Source organism: Polyodon spathula, chromosome 13 (assembly GCF_017654505.1).
Source record: "Polyodon spathula isolate WHYD16114869_AA chromosome 13, ASM1765450v1, whole genome shotgun sequence".
Taxonomy (NCBI): Eukaryota; Metazoa; Chordata; class Actinopteri; order Acipenseriformes; family Polyodontidae; genus Polyodon; species Polyodon spathula.
In genome coordinates, this window is record NC_054546.1 from 15,029,280 (window position 1) to 15,043,507 (window position 14,228).

Consider the following 14,228-nt stretch of genomic DNA (forward strand, 5'->3'; position numbering starts at 1 on the left):
TAATCAACTGTAATCCAAACTCCTTTTAGATGGATGTGCAACTTCCAGTTAAAAATACATTCTTAAATGTTACCCAAACAGTTGTTTAAGTCAAAATACCCCCCCCCCAACCCCCCCCCCCCCCCCCCCCCCCCCCCCCCCCCCCCCCCCAGGTAATTTAACATATTGCCATTAGATGGCAGTGTATGCATTTGTTAGCCCTACATTAAAGGCTTGCCCAGTAACATTTACAGGACGGCTTTACTTCAACAGATGTCTATTTATTTTCTAGAGAACACAAACGTTAGCTCTGCCCAGCAAGTCTAAATAATACATGTATTATGCAAATGATTTGTTTGTTGCCCTAACAATTTAACTAAACATACCCCAAGAGCACAAACAAAGCTTTGTGAATCTGACTCAAAAAAAAAAAAAAAAAAAAAAAGGGATCTTACAGTGAAGGACAGAAAATCAGGTTGAACCTCAATTTTTAAAAGTCCACATTAACCAAAGACCTAAAATTCAGATATTGGTACCCAACAGTATATAATGTATGAGATAGCAACCAAGAACAACACTTCAGAAACAAATACTCTAAATAGAAGTTTAGTGGCCTACTTCTGAAGCTGCACACAGAATTCAATGAACATTTCATCAACATATCCTCGAAGCAAAAACGACAGTATTGATACATAAGTTGTATTATTTTTGTTTGTTATTTTGTATTATTTTTGCTTTAATGACATTTTGATTTTAACCTATGTAGAATCGGGAAGAGTAAATTATATTTAGCAGCTCTTGAAAGCAGGTAGTAATTTGAAATTGACAGACTCATTTGTTACGAAGGCATACTTAAAGTATTTATTCTAGGATGACCACAGAAGTGCAAGGCCAGTAAAAACAATTCCATGGCAAGTACCAGATGTATTTTTGTCCCAAAAAAGTCTGTTTAAATTAAGCAGATTAGTTAGTTAGGAAACATTTAAGCCACAATGCGGTTTATTTTAATGATCAAAACCATGTGGATCTTAATATCGCCGTCCGAAAAATGTCTGCAACCTCATTTTACTGTATTTTTAAGGTACCTAAAAAACTAAATCAAAATGTTGCGTTAAAGGCAAGCTGTATTTTGATCCACTACTGTTTAGCTCAATAAAATAAACGTCCATGTCTTTTACAAAAAATATAAAATCACAGTATTAAAACTTTTTTCGCTCTTTTAAACAAAATTCACAAAAAGAGTACTACAGTACCAAAATCATAGTAGGTATGTTAACAATATTAAGCGATCTCAATGCTACGTAATGACACCCATGCTACCAGTTAGAGACTACAGGATAAGGTTTTAAATTGAGAGACCCATCTAACATTAGATTTTTAAATATGTACAAACATATTTGGAAATGGAATGTTTCACAGTACACATCCGTACCATCTAGGAACGAAAACTAAAGAACAGGCCCTATTCAAAAACTATAAACCATGCCTTATTAAAAGACATTTTATAGAATGTTTAAAACCTAAAAGTTTCATAGAGTTTCATGTTATTCCGTTATTAAAAAGCAAGAAAGAATTAAAAAATATATGTACAGGAGACTCTTGCTAATCCAGACCAGTTGGGACCAGATTTGACCATCAGTTGTACATCACTCTGCATTTCACTATCACAGGTTTGGATTATAGATCAGTTTGGACGACAGGGGTCTGAATTAACGAGAGTATACGTTTTCTTTTCTTTTTAAAAGCCACTGAAATGTTTAAAAAGTATAAAAAATGGCAGTAAATCAAAAGCTTCAAGATCTGAAAATAAAATAAGACTTTGACAGAGATGGTATAGCCCTGTCTTCAGGTCATGCTACATGTATGTTTCAAAGCAGTGTTAATCTTGAAGCTGTCTCCAGCTTTTGGGATTCAATTTGTCCTTGAAGGATTTGAGTCTCTGTCGCGGTGCAGGTACAGGTCTGTGTAAGGGCTCTGGCATCTGGTCTTCATTCGAACTGGCTTTGTTATGCATCAGGTTCTTGCGGGGAGGGACCGTGGGCCTCTGCAGCTGCTGTATTATCGAAGAGAACTTGCTTTCGAGGGAAGATGCCCTCACTGGAGCCATTGGGTTTTTCCTGGAATTTTCTTTCTCTGACTGATTGTTGACACTTCCTCCTTGTTTGTAAGGCAGCCTGTCAGGGGGAGGTGGTGGAGCTCTTCTTTTCTTGATTGCGTAGTTAGGACAGGTGTTTTCACAACTTCGACTAGGAGTCACCACGTTTTTCTCAACAACCATATTATGGGTGCCTTCAAATAGGGCACCCCAATGAGGACCTAAAGGAGTGTCCTCTTGCCCGACGACAAACCTCCCACCTGTCTCCTCTATTTTATTATGAATGATATCCATTAGGCCTTCAGGCTTTATTGGAGAATCAATGCCTGCAAAGTAAAGGAGAATTTAAACAAACAAAAAAAACCATAAGCAATCACATTTTCCTTTTGTTATTATGCTACCAGTTGCTTTACAAATTAATTAAATAAATTGCTGCTATTAAAGATTAATTTAATCAATTGATGTATTAGGGCTACGCTGAGTAAATAATAAATATTCATCAAAGTGTCAAGCAACGGTTTTATTTTGACTACTCAGGTAAGCTAATGCACCCTACTTTGGCATTCTGTGAAAAAAAGAATAAATGTATCATCAAAAATTGCGTCTCTTTGTAGTTTCAAGATTGTACGATAATAGCCTGTGCTCCCTGTATTACACTTATATTTTTCGTGTATAAAATCTGCTAAACAAAGTTACCATTGCTAAAATATTCACTGTACTTTGGATTAATATTGTAGTAGACAGCAGCAGCAACAACTTTTGGATGTAACAGTACAACTTTAGTGTCCATTTAGTATGGGTGAAATAACAACAGTAACGATAATGTTATAGATATGTGAATACTATCCATTGCCCAAAGCATTGCTATAGAAGCCGTTCTTGTTTTTTAGGAAAATTTACAAGAAACAATCAGAGAAGCTAAGTAGCTAACCAAGTACAAGATTTTTTTTCACACATGAATTTATGAAAAAGATGAGCAATATCCAGAGCCAACAGTGAGTTTACTAGCGAGTTTTTTTTGGAATGCACTCCTGTGGGGCTCATTCAGGAAAACAAAAGACACTTTTTTCACAACAATTCTAAGCAACTAACCATCTATTACAGTAGCTTTTACAGCCCATCCAATTATGGAAATAACTGATGTTTTTCACAAAGCCTGATTTTTACATTATGTATATACTACTCTTGGGCTACATTACTCTAATTAAACTTACTTATATCATGGTAGACTGAGGTGGCTTGCTTTGTAAGGAACAAAGAAGGCCTCTTTGGGGACATTATCTCAATCTTCATTAGCTCTTTGCAGCAGTGCTTCCATTGGCCTGAGAGAAGGAAAAGAAATACTATAAGCATACAGGGAGATTAGCGCTAAAGGACTGGAATACATTGGGTGGACCTAATCAAAAAAGTACCTTATAGATAATATTACTAGGGATCACTGATGGTGTGTAACTGATAAAACACCAATGAAAAAAACAAAACAAAAACACAAAATCAATTCATAAAACATTGAAAAATTATTTGCTCTGCATGTTCAGAAGGTGTGTTAGCAGGAATTAATATAACCATTACTTTAGAGACACTACAGTGTCAGACATCCTAATTATACCCAATGATATAACTAAATGATTTCATTTACTCAGATCATAAAAATGCTGCCAAAATGCCTCCATCCATTTCTGAAGCTCCTCTCTGCAGTCTGCAGTGAACACATTGGTCACTGCCTCCCCATCTATGCGATTAATGAGAGTGAAACTGCTGATCCTTTTCTCTGGGTTCTTATCCACAGCTCGGATCCTTGTTTCCTGCTCAACAGAAATCAATGTGATGAGAACACGAACAGAGTCACATTGTGTCACATCTAGTACTTGAGTTTGGTAAATGCCCCAAAACTGAAAACAATCGGGATGCACAGAAGATTAAGTTTAGGATAAGGCTTACTGATCTGTTCAGGATAATGTAGATATAAATGTGAAGTTCAAAAGAAACAATGATATTTCAACCATGCACAGTATTTTTGTACCACAGTAGCTTAAATAACCTAGGAGGTACAGGTGTAACAGAAAGTCTGTCTGTCTTGCTTTCTGTTACACTTGCTAGGTCATTTCACCTGAGCAGTGTCTTTTGGGTCAATGCATGCTACTATGGAAGGCCATCTGGGTCAGAAACACTGTGCTGTTAGTACACTCTTCAAATAAATTTCTACATGCAATACTGCGATACACTGCACGTTCTATTTTGTTAACTACACGTACAAATTTGGGCCAATCAGTTGTTTAGAAGTGAAATAAGAGCCAATGAATTTAAAGAACATAGTATGTGTACCAAATTATCCAATGAAAAGTCACCTCACATTTTCCATGCTCTTCCAAAAGTGATCAGGGAATCTGAGCCTTTGAATATTTTTAAAAACCATCTGAAAACAAGCCTTTTCAATTGTTTAACTTCTGTTTGTACAGTGTTTTTTATATGCCTTTACTTTTCATATTGTATGTTTTTTTTTTTATTTCTGTCACTGTAAAACTTCTAATAAATCGCTGAATCTTTTGTAAACAACAATGAATAATAATACAATGCACGTTACACTGGATGTGGTCTTTTAAGTGGATTTTATTGTTTTTGTTATTATTAACAGTAGTAGATGCAATTCAGTTTTTCAATGCACATTCGTTCTTTTGCCTGTTCATTTTTTAACGGTTTGAATATCCTTGTTTACTTTTGCTTTATACTTTGGGGGTGGACAATACAGAGGCTACTTAATATCCACTGTTACTTAATATCTACTGACACAACCTTTTAATGATGTTGCTGATGCTGCAGTTTAGTCAATGCTATAAGGTTGTATGTTAGTGGCTTCTCTTTGATTGCATATGAAATACTATCCGCCAACGTAGGAAACATGTAGCTTGTGTCATTTTTTTTAGAACACGTACCAATTAAAATTGGTACACGTAGTCATTTTTGTGCTCCGATTGGTCCAAATGAGTATGTGTAGTGAATATTTGAAACGTGTACAACACAATGCGTTTTTGACCCAGATGGCCTTCCATATGACACTGGCTGAAAGCATGTCAGTTAATAGGGAAAGGTTTAACTTAACCTGGTGGCGAATACAATGATTTAAAATGTAAATACTTTCATGCCAAAGTTACACTTTCGTGGTATATCTGTCAATACATAATTAAACAACTATGCCCCTGAACTGTTCCCAGTATTAACATCCTATTTTTTTAAAATAAAATATACCTTGTTAACAGGAATGACAATGGCAGGTTCTACTTTAGCCTCAATTTCCTCTGGAGTGTAATAGCAAAACATGTTGCCTCCTCTCAGAACACAGTACAGCCTGCTGCAGCTGAGAACACCTCCAACAGCTTGCTGTGATACAGGGCAGACCCAACAACAGAGAAAACCATAAAAAAAAAAACAGTAAACACATCAGTATCACATCACAAAGACAGTGGTGAATGACCAAGCACCATATCAAAACAGAACCTGAAATCTAGGCGCTATATATTGATTACCTGCTGATTCAAGAAGCCACTCATCATATCTTGGGTCATGCACACTGGCTGAGCCACCAAACGACAGCATATGTTTCCATACAGAGGTAGCCAGAAGGAAGAGTCCTCTGTGGGATAAAATAATAAATCAATAAAAATCACATTTAAATTAAACAGAGGACAAAAGGCTAAGGTCTTTGCACCATTTTTGTACCGCTGCTCATGTTAGGAACCTAGTACCCACCTTGATAAATCTGAAACAAAGTGTCAAAAACTATTTTTTTAACATTCCAGAAGCATTTCAAGGTCAATAACTTGGCAAAATGTTTTAAAATCTGCCAGGTTACCGACCCCCCCACCCACCCACAACCAGTGACTTAAAATCTGTACTCCTATTCTTACCATTCTCTGTAACAGTCAAGGTCTGTGACTGGAAGCTGCCGTCAGCAAGAGGAAGAGTTAGTGTTGTATAGGCAAGTAAGTTGTAATCACCGACATATTCGTTTCTGAATCTCCTTCTCAACATCAACGATGTCCGTGTGCTGTAATCTTGTGCGTTACTACTTTTTATCACAAAAAATTTTTTGAAAATTACATGGTGTCGGTAACTTTTTATTATTTATTTATAATTTATATATAATAAATATATCACCACGAAAGAGGGTAGAATCGAGTTTTCTCCCATCTTACATCACATACTTGTAATGTTATATATATATATATATATATATATATATATATATATATATATATAGTTATTTTATTTTTAAAGAACACAGAAAAAAAACCCACACAAAGGTCTATTTTGATCAAAAAACCAGTGGACAGTAACTCTGTATTAATCTGGCCGGTGCTTCACTCCTAGTGGGGACCCACTTATTCACACTACTACATGGAACAAAATACAGTGAAATGAGGGTTACAAAACATCTTACATGTAGCAAACATAAGCCTGTGTAGGTGTGAACAGGTCAATTATCACCACGCACTCCTGGGATAGTAAATGAGGAAAAGCATGACATTAGAATACAGTAACTTACACCGCTAATGGATTGGACTGGAGGAAGGACTCCGGGTCATTTCCATCCAGCAGCTGACACACTCTCTTTCCTGTGGACTTGCCGAATGAAGTACCCAGTTTTTTTGCCAGCTTCTTAGGAGTGCTGCCTATGGATGGATCCTCCTCCAAGCAGCAGCTGTAGACCTGAAGTTGTAACTCAAAACCTGGTCCTGCCTCACTGCTGCAAAAATCAAATATAAGAATGAGTAAGACATGCATTTACAATATGGGAAGAACAAACATCAAAACCAAAAACTCCCTGTAGCTGGATCCAAAGGTCTACAATACTCTTGGTTCTTATAATCTTATCTAGCATTACTTCAATCACTTAATCATGACATTAATAAAGTTAAACATGTAACTGAATCAAGTTTATCCTCTTAGTACAACCTTAACAATCTTTTTTAAATAAATAAAACTGCATTTTGTTCACACTACAGTTCAAACTAACACCTTGATCATCATTTTTTTCTGGTTAAGATACTTACAACATGGTTAAATTCCCAAAACATATGTCTGTGACAGCTTTATCCACAACCACCATTTCTGTGTCAAAAACCTCAGACCCAAGTTTCATCAGGCAAAATACAGCCACGCGTCGGGACCCTGGAAAAGAAATTATAACCAATGAATCACTACAATATTTTGTTTACTGACAAAGATGTGCTTTTCATCAGTTTTATCATAGAAATGGAAGAGTTTCAGTTTCCAAAGATTTTGTTAATGGACGTCAACTTTACAAATAAGGTGGTGTTTGAATGCAAAACGGGTTGATTAGGATAACAGGTGACAGCTATCAGTTTTTGTTCTCCATTGATATTCAAAGAGATTTTGTTTTGGTACACTATATGGATTGCTTTGTATATTTATTTCAACTTTTGCAGCCTGTGCACCAAATAACCACAAGGTTGTGTCTACTATATGATTGGAAATTTTTAAGGAACTAAAACTCAATGGCAGTCGTTTCGACTGTCTGAAAAAGACTTCTAGTCAAACCACTTATCACAAAATTTTTGTCGTTTCTTTTAGTATTTCTCACTTCACTACTATTGTGTTGTATAGTTATGGATCAATATCTCATTTGGTGTTAGCTTTGGTAGCTCAGTGAAGATGTCCTTCAGCTGTAATCATAGTGATATAGGGATGAGCAAAATGGCTTTTGAATACCTACTTCCTTTGTTGTTGAAGTGGTCAGAATCCTTCCACATTAATGGTATCCGAAGGCCTAAGAAAATAAATTTTAAAAGATTACAACACTTTGAAAAACTGACAGTTCGCTTATAACAATAGTCTTGCCAACATGTGCGTATTTAGCCAAATGCAGGTACAGGAATCTGAGCTATAAACATTTGTTGATAGCAGCAGGTATTCCTCTACTGGAAGGTGGGTTTAACGGGGGCTGTGGCGGTTTACAGCCCTTACCTTACCTGTCAAATAATTTATACCTTGTTTTCATAAGTAAGCCTGTCTGTTTCAAAAATAAAAATTAAGCAAATACAATTTTTTTAAAAAGTCAACAATTTCAAATTATAGTTTCTTCAATAGGACATTAAACAGTTTAGGAAAAATCGACTTTTCAGGGGGCTATTGATCTTAACTGCGGCTGATCATAATACCGCTGCTGTTTAGATCAACAGAATGGGCTCTTTGAGTACTAAGGTCCTCAGAATCAAACATCTACTTTAACAATACATTTCTGTCTTAAAAAATATGCAAGTCAGCAGGGAGACTTATTATATGTATTTAAACAATGGCACACTTTGATCAGATCAGTTGAAATCTTTCTCAGTTTTGACAAAGAGAATACATTTCCACTCAGTCACCTAGAAAACACTTCATCAGCTGTGGCGTGTATTCTGTGGTATTACCTGACAATGCAACTTTCCCCTTGCATGCTGTGCGTTCCTTCGCCCCTACATCAGAAGACCTGCAGAAAGGAGCAAATAAAGTTATTGTTTTGTTTTTTTTTGTTTTTCTAAAGACATCTTTAAACTGCAGTCATGTTCAACATGACACAAATAACTGAATCGTTATTTCCCATAGCCTTCCATAATTTAGTTTCATATACATTCTCCCAAAGGAAGGTTGAAGACGTGCTGCTCAGACTGACCATGCACCCACATTTGAATACAGTATAACCACATCCTGCAAAGCAGTCTCACCTTCTTGCCATTCTGTTCATGATCTGTTCCTCCTTCTTTTTCTGCAGCTCCGTCATATAGGCCATAATGCGCATGTTACAGGTCATCAGGTTTTTAGAAGCGTTTAAAACCTGATCTCTCTGGGTGCTGGCTGCAAGGAGCTTGTAGGCTCCATCCCGCATTCGGATCTCAAAGTCGATTTTCTCCTGGATACCGCAGTCCTATTTAGAATATATGAGGAATCATTTTATTACAACTTCAAGGCAAAAGCTCAATGCATCAATTCAAAATGTGCAGCAGTTCAATAAATGGGTGTGTCCTGGCAGTTTTGTTTATCCTAAACTAGAATACCTGACAGCAACAATAAGAGAAAAAAACATAAATAATATGATATATATATATATATATATATATATATATATATATATATATATATATAGATATATATATATATTCTATATAGATAACAAAATCTATAAAAAGATTTTAAAATTTAGATATTTTCTAAAATTTTAAAATAATCCTCAGAGGCTCAAAACTAACCTCCAATGAACCTGGTTGGCTCCAGCAACTCACAAGATTTCAACAAGATCAAAACAGTACCCCATGTGGCCACTCAGTCAGTAAATTTATCAAAGAGACCAAAGCGTCTGTTACAACCTTTAAGTTTAACAACATATGTAAGACAAGATGCCTCGTCATCAACACCTAGAGAGGCCCTCTTGTCCAAGACACTGTAACTGATATAGTGATAGTGGAAACACAGTGGGTGCAGTTAAAATGTGACTTGCAGTCAAGAGAATATCACTAGCATACAGAAATAGAGTTGTAAAAAATTATGATGGTGCTCAAATGAATGCAGTCTTGTCTTCTTAAGATGTTGTTAGGCAAAGAACTGGAAGAATTCAACAACATCATTATGGCTAATGTTCTGGTCCTAAAATGGACTTCAGTTAAAAAATGAAAACTGAACAAACGATACAAGAAAATATACAGAAATCCTTAAACCCCTTTGTTCTCCCCTCAACACAGATTTTATTATTATTATTATTATTATTATTATTATATTGATATTATAATAATAATGACCATGAATCTGGTTCTGTTGAATTAAAAATGAAAACAGCCCTGTCTATAATTATTTTTCAGTTTTCAGTCATGAAATCTGGCATCACGATTTGCTGCACAGCTGTTATTTTAGTGCTGCTGTTTTTATTAACAGCAAAGGGATACGGGCATATTTTAACTAAACAATTTAATTTGCAATACTAAGAGACAAAATGTACACAATTGCCTTCAAATCTCCATGTATGGTATGAGGTTACAAAAACTAACTACATCAACATCACCTAGGAACGTTTGACGCAACTCTCTATAGATAGAACCACACTGTGTAAAGGAGGCACTGATGCTGCTGCAATACAATCCTAACGTCAGCATTACTAACAGGCTTCGTTTTAATTGATGCAGATGATACCTGAGATTAAATATTATTGTCCATACCGGTAAAGCCTGTTACAGTTGTTTATAAAAACCTATGGAAAATACACAGTAACAGGTGGAACTCTCCAGTCTAATAAATTAAACCTAGTACATTGTTTCTCATACTTGCAGTAACTGTTATTTTGTATGCTGGTTCAAAGTTTTGGTTATGAAAAAACCTAACGGAAATACCTGTTTGACTTTTAAAGGTATGAGCTTAAGATCTGACCCCCTTTTTACAATAGATTTTACATTGAAATGTTGTTGTATTGAATTCCATGTTTTTAATAAAAAATTATTGGACCCTTGTCTCAAACTGTACATTTTAAATGTACAATTAACAACACAATGAGCTCAAACCTAGCCTAAGTGTTCATTTTCTATTAAATGTGATTCTTTCAATACCAGAAACTTCTAGTGAACAGCGACACAGTGAGTTCAAACAAAATTAATGTTTTAGATTTTAGTTCTCACGGATTAAATGTTAGTGGGGGAGAAAATACAAATTACTTACTGAACACCATACAAAAACATTTGCGCAGAAACGGGCATGTTAAAATAATGTGACCAAGTCTATCAAAATGTGATAATCAAGGTTATCATAAAAACCCTCCCTTTAAAGAATGGGCAAGAACTTTAGTGTTCTTTGAGCTTGAGCAGAGCTATTCAAGAGATGGCTCTTGCGTTAATTTGGTTTATTGAGCAGTTCAAAACATGGCTCGTTTGACACGATAGTGTGTTTTCATCTACTTGACAGCATTATGGTATATTTTTTGTATTTAACTAATCCCGTTTAAATTAATCAATTTTATTCAACGTGTGTTTGTGATGTAATCTCACTTTTACCTTTCTGATAATTTTCAGAATTACTCTGACAAATGGGTTCCAATTCAAAACAAAGTATTTTTAAATTACTTCCAATTGGAAGTTGAATACAGCACGGAATGATTATGTGACGTCAACGCTCTCTTTTGTTGATTTCATCTAGACATCACGTCAGTTGTTTGCAAATGATTGGATGACACAATAGCCGTCTGGTTGTAACTTTACATCTATACCACAGTCTATTGAGAATGTCTGAAACAAAATTACATATGATACTAATAGAATACTAATACAAGAGGAAACTAAACAGGTTTACTATACGTCTTTAGTAAGTTTTTTCCAGCTGATCTGCCCGATTTAGCATGAATGGTTTTATCGGCGACTACGACAAATCACCCATTGATTTTACAAGTCTCTGCTACTTTCACGTAATTTTACCTCTTGTTCTAGGAAGTAGGTGCTTTCCCTGATTTTCTTTCTCTTAATCTCCATGCCGAGCGAAGAGCAACCCGAAACCGTAGCCCTGTTCCTTTCATTTCTCTTGAAATTTTGAAAGTCCCGCTGATGCTGCTTCTTCGCCATTACACCCAATGATAAATCTCCTCTAGACAATCGCAGCGAAGGGCGTCACTATCCTTATCAACCTGACTCCGTTCTAGGGTCAAAGTTCGCCGGCGAGTAAACAACAATAGGCAGCCACCACTTTTAAAATTTAAACTTGGCGACCTAAAACTAAACCAGGTTTTCAGAAAGGCACACATATTTTAATACGAATACGTTAGTACCATTATTGTATATCAGACTATATGTTTATTATTTCCGAAAATGCGTTTTACTTCTCTCGACAGACTTTTTAAACGGTTGTCCCATCCCCTCCCGCGTGTGCTTAATGGTTTCGTCCACATTTTGCTGGAATAATGTAGGAATAGTGAAAGCTATTGTCTTGGTTGTATTGAAAGTGGTAAAAAGATGCAACGATGGGATCTGTTTGTATTCTGCAAGTCAGGTGAACAAGTTAAAAATGATTGGTAATGAACTAGCTGAAAATGGAAAGTTAAGAATGATAAATGTGTGATACTCCACATAAGAGTATCTGGAAGAATTAAAAATATATATATATATATATATATATATATATATATATATATATATATATATATATTATATATATAATATTATTATATATTAACCAGGTAGTTACACTATATGTGACGATAGGGCGCTTTTTGAGTGGAGAGTGCAAAGATGGATTGAAGAGTATAATATAAATGTTAGTAAAATCAGATATTGTTTTGGATAAATTTGTTACATGCCATTTTGCTAACCCTTATAGCTGTGTAACAACATCAGAAAAGCTTGAGAACGAGAAAAGGCAATTTGCCCCATCGAGACTCAAAGCTTGTAGCACACAATTTTCACACAAGTTAGCACACAAGTGTTTTTAGATCCTGATACTTCACCTGGTAGACTATTCCATGCATTTACAACTGTAAAAAAAGTGCTGGTTTTACTTATAAGTCCTTCATATGGGACTTTGGCAGAGGCTTTTTGAAAATCAAGATACATTTCAGATAGATAAATATCACAAGCGTTACCATCATCTACAGTTGCTGTAACGTACTAAAAAAAAAAGTCACTCTCTTCAGAAAGTAATTAATCTTGAAGTTTTAAAAAGTAGAATATAAATAAGTATTTCTTCTGTGTGGAGTCACCAATGCTCAGCTTGTGGGCAGTATGTTACGGAGGTACTCAGGACCTGTGTGATGAAGGGCATTGTAGATGAGCAGGAGAGGTTTGAAAATAATCCTGAACTTTACAGGTAGCCAGTGCAGCTGGGCAAGACGGGGGGTGATGTGATCCTTGTAGCGGCATTCTGAACTAGCTGCAATTGGTTTATGGTGCGTGCCAGGAGACCACCATGTAGAGAGATGCAGTAGTCTAGTTGAGAGGAGTCAAATGCATGATCTCTGCATCCGGCAGGAAAAGGTAGAGGACGGCCTTTTGAGATGTTTCAAAGATGGTAGAAGGAAGATTTGACCACGGAGGAGACGTGGGCATCAAAGGAGAGGTTGCTGTCTACACCAAGGCTTCGTATTGTGGGGGCAGGCCGGTTGCGGTATAAGTGGAACATTATTTCTTCCCTTATAAAAATGTCCTATAGGAGTATTATTAAAAAAATAGCACTGTCCTCTAAAAAATCCTATAGGGGTTCCCTCTATGACAGGGATGTCAAATTCAGTTCCTGGAGGGCCGCAGTGTCTTCTGGTTTTCGTTCCAGCCGAGCTCTCAATTACTTAATTGGTCTAATGATTTGATTAATTGGAAAAATGTAACACTTCTCTCCAGGTCTCAAAATGTTTGATAGGTCGTGTACCTTGAATCAAGTGCATTTTTTAAGTCAATAACTTTGAAATATGTTTCATAGGTCATGTACCTTGAATCAAGTGCATTTTTTAAATCATCAACATGAAATATGTCCAATTGAACTAATAGTTAGATCAATTATGTTAATTACCAGAAGACCCTGCGGCCCTCGAGGACTGGAGTTTGACACCCCTGCTCTATGATGTCCTATAGCACTGTCCTTTGAATGTGTCCTATAGGATTCACTGTTAAGATATACTATAGAATACTCCAGCTGCCCTTTTTGAGGTCCTATAGGACAGCCAATATCACTGCCCTTTAGAATGTCCTATGGGATACTCTATAGCAGGGCTACTCACCCCTGGTCCTGGAGGGCGGCTGTCCCTCCTGGTTTTTGTTCTAACTACACTAAATTGATTAATTGGACCAGTTAAGCATATAATAAGCACTTGATTGGTCCAATTAAGTAATTCAGGTTACAAAACCAGGAGGGACAGAGGCCCTTCAGGACCAAGGTTGAGTACTCGTGTTATATAGGATTGTCCTCTAAGGCTGGGTTTCCCAACCCCGGTCCTGGGGACCCACTGTGTCTGTTGGTTTTCATTCCATCTGAGTTCTCAGTTACTTAATTAAACCCTTAATTGAATTGAATTTGCTTAATTAGATATGTTTACTTGTTTTCAGCTTGAACACTTGCAGATTTCAAGTTCACCATAACATTTGATAAGTAACTTGCACTCTGCAACTCTTTGAGAGCTGAGAGCAATTAAAAAGGTAAA

General features: G+C 36.2%; 1 protein-coding gene across 1 annotated transcript; it reads right to left on the bottom strand.

Annotated features, from left to right (window-relative positions):
• Positions 1-267: 267 nt before the first annotated feature.
• Positions 268-11,678, bottom strand: rtkn2a (rhotekin 2a). The gene is made up of 12 exons (XM_041267935.1): positions 11,524-11,678; positions 8,800-8,999; positions 8,506-8,564; positions 7,809-7,862; positions 7,126-7,243; positions 6,618-6,818; positions 5,980-6,092; positions 5,599-5,705; positions 5,321-5,452; positions 3,714-3,879; positions 3,289-3,396; positions 268-2,400 (listed from the first exon to the last, which is right to left on the bottom strand). Exons 1-12 carry the CDS (start codon positions 11,665-11,667, stop codon positions 1,859-1,861), a joined length of 1,944 nt encoding a protein of 647 aa, XP_041123869.1. The 5' UTR covers positions 11,668-11,678; the 3' UTR covers positions 268-1,858.
• Positions 11,679-14,228: the final 2,550 nt, after the last annotated feature.

What these genes read in the sequence shown, in the direction of transcription:
- rtkn2a (XM_041267935.1), bottom strand. Translation starts at nt 11,667, where the DNA reads ATGGCGAAGAAGCAGCATCAGCGGGACTTTCAAAATTTCAAGAGAAAT. An exon ending in ATGAACAGAATGGCAAGAAG is followed by an intron (nt 8,565 to 8,799) that starts GTGAGACTGCTT and finishes TCCTTTCTGCAG; the next exon opens with GTCTTCTGATGTAGGGGCGA. An exon ending in GGGGAAAGTTGCATTGTCAG is followed by an intron (nt 7,863 to 8,505) that starts GTAATACCACAG and finishes TTATTTTCTTAG; the next exon opens with GCCTTCGGATACCATTAATG.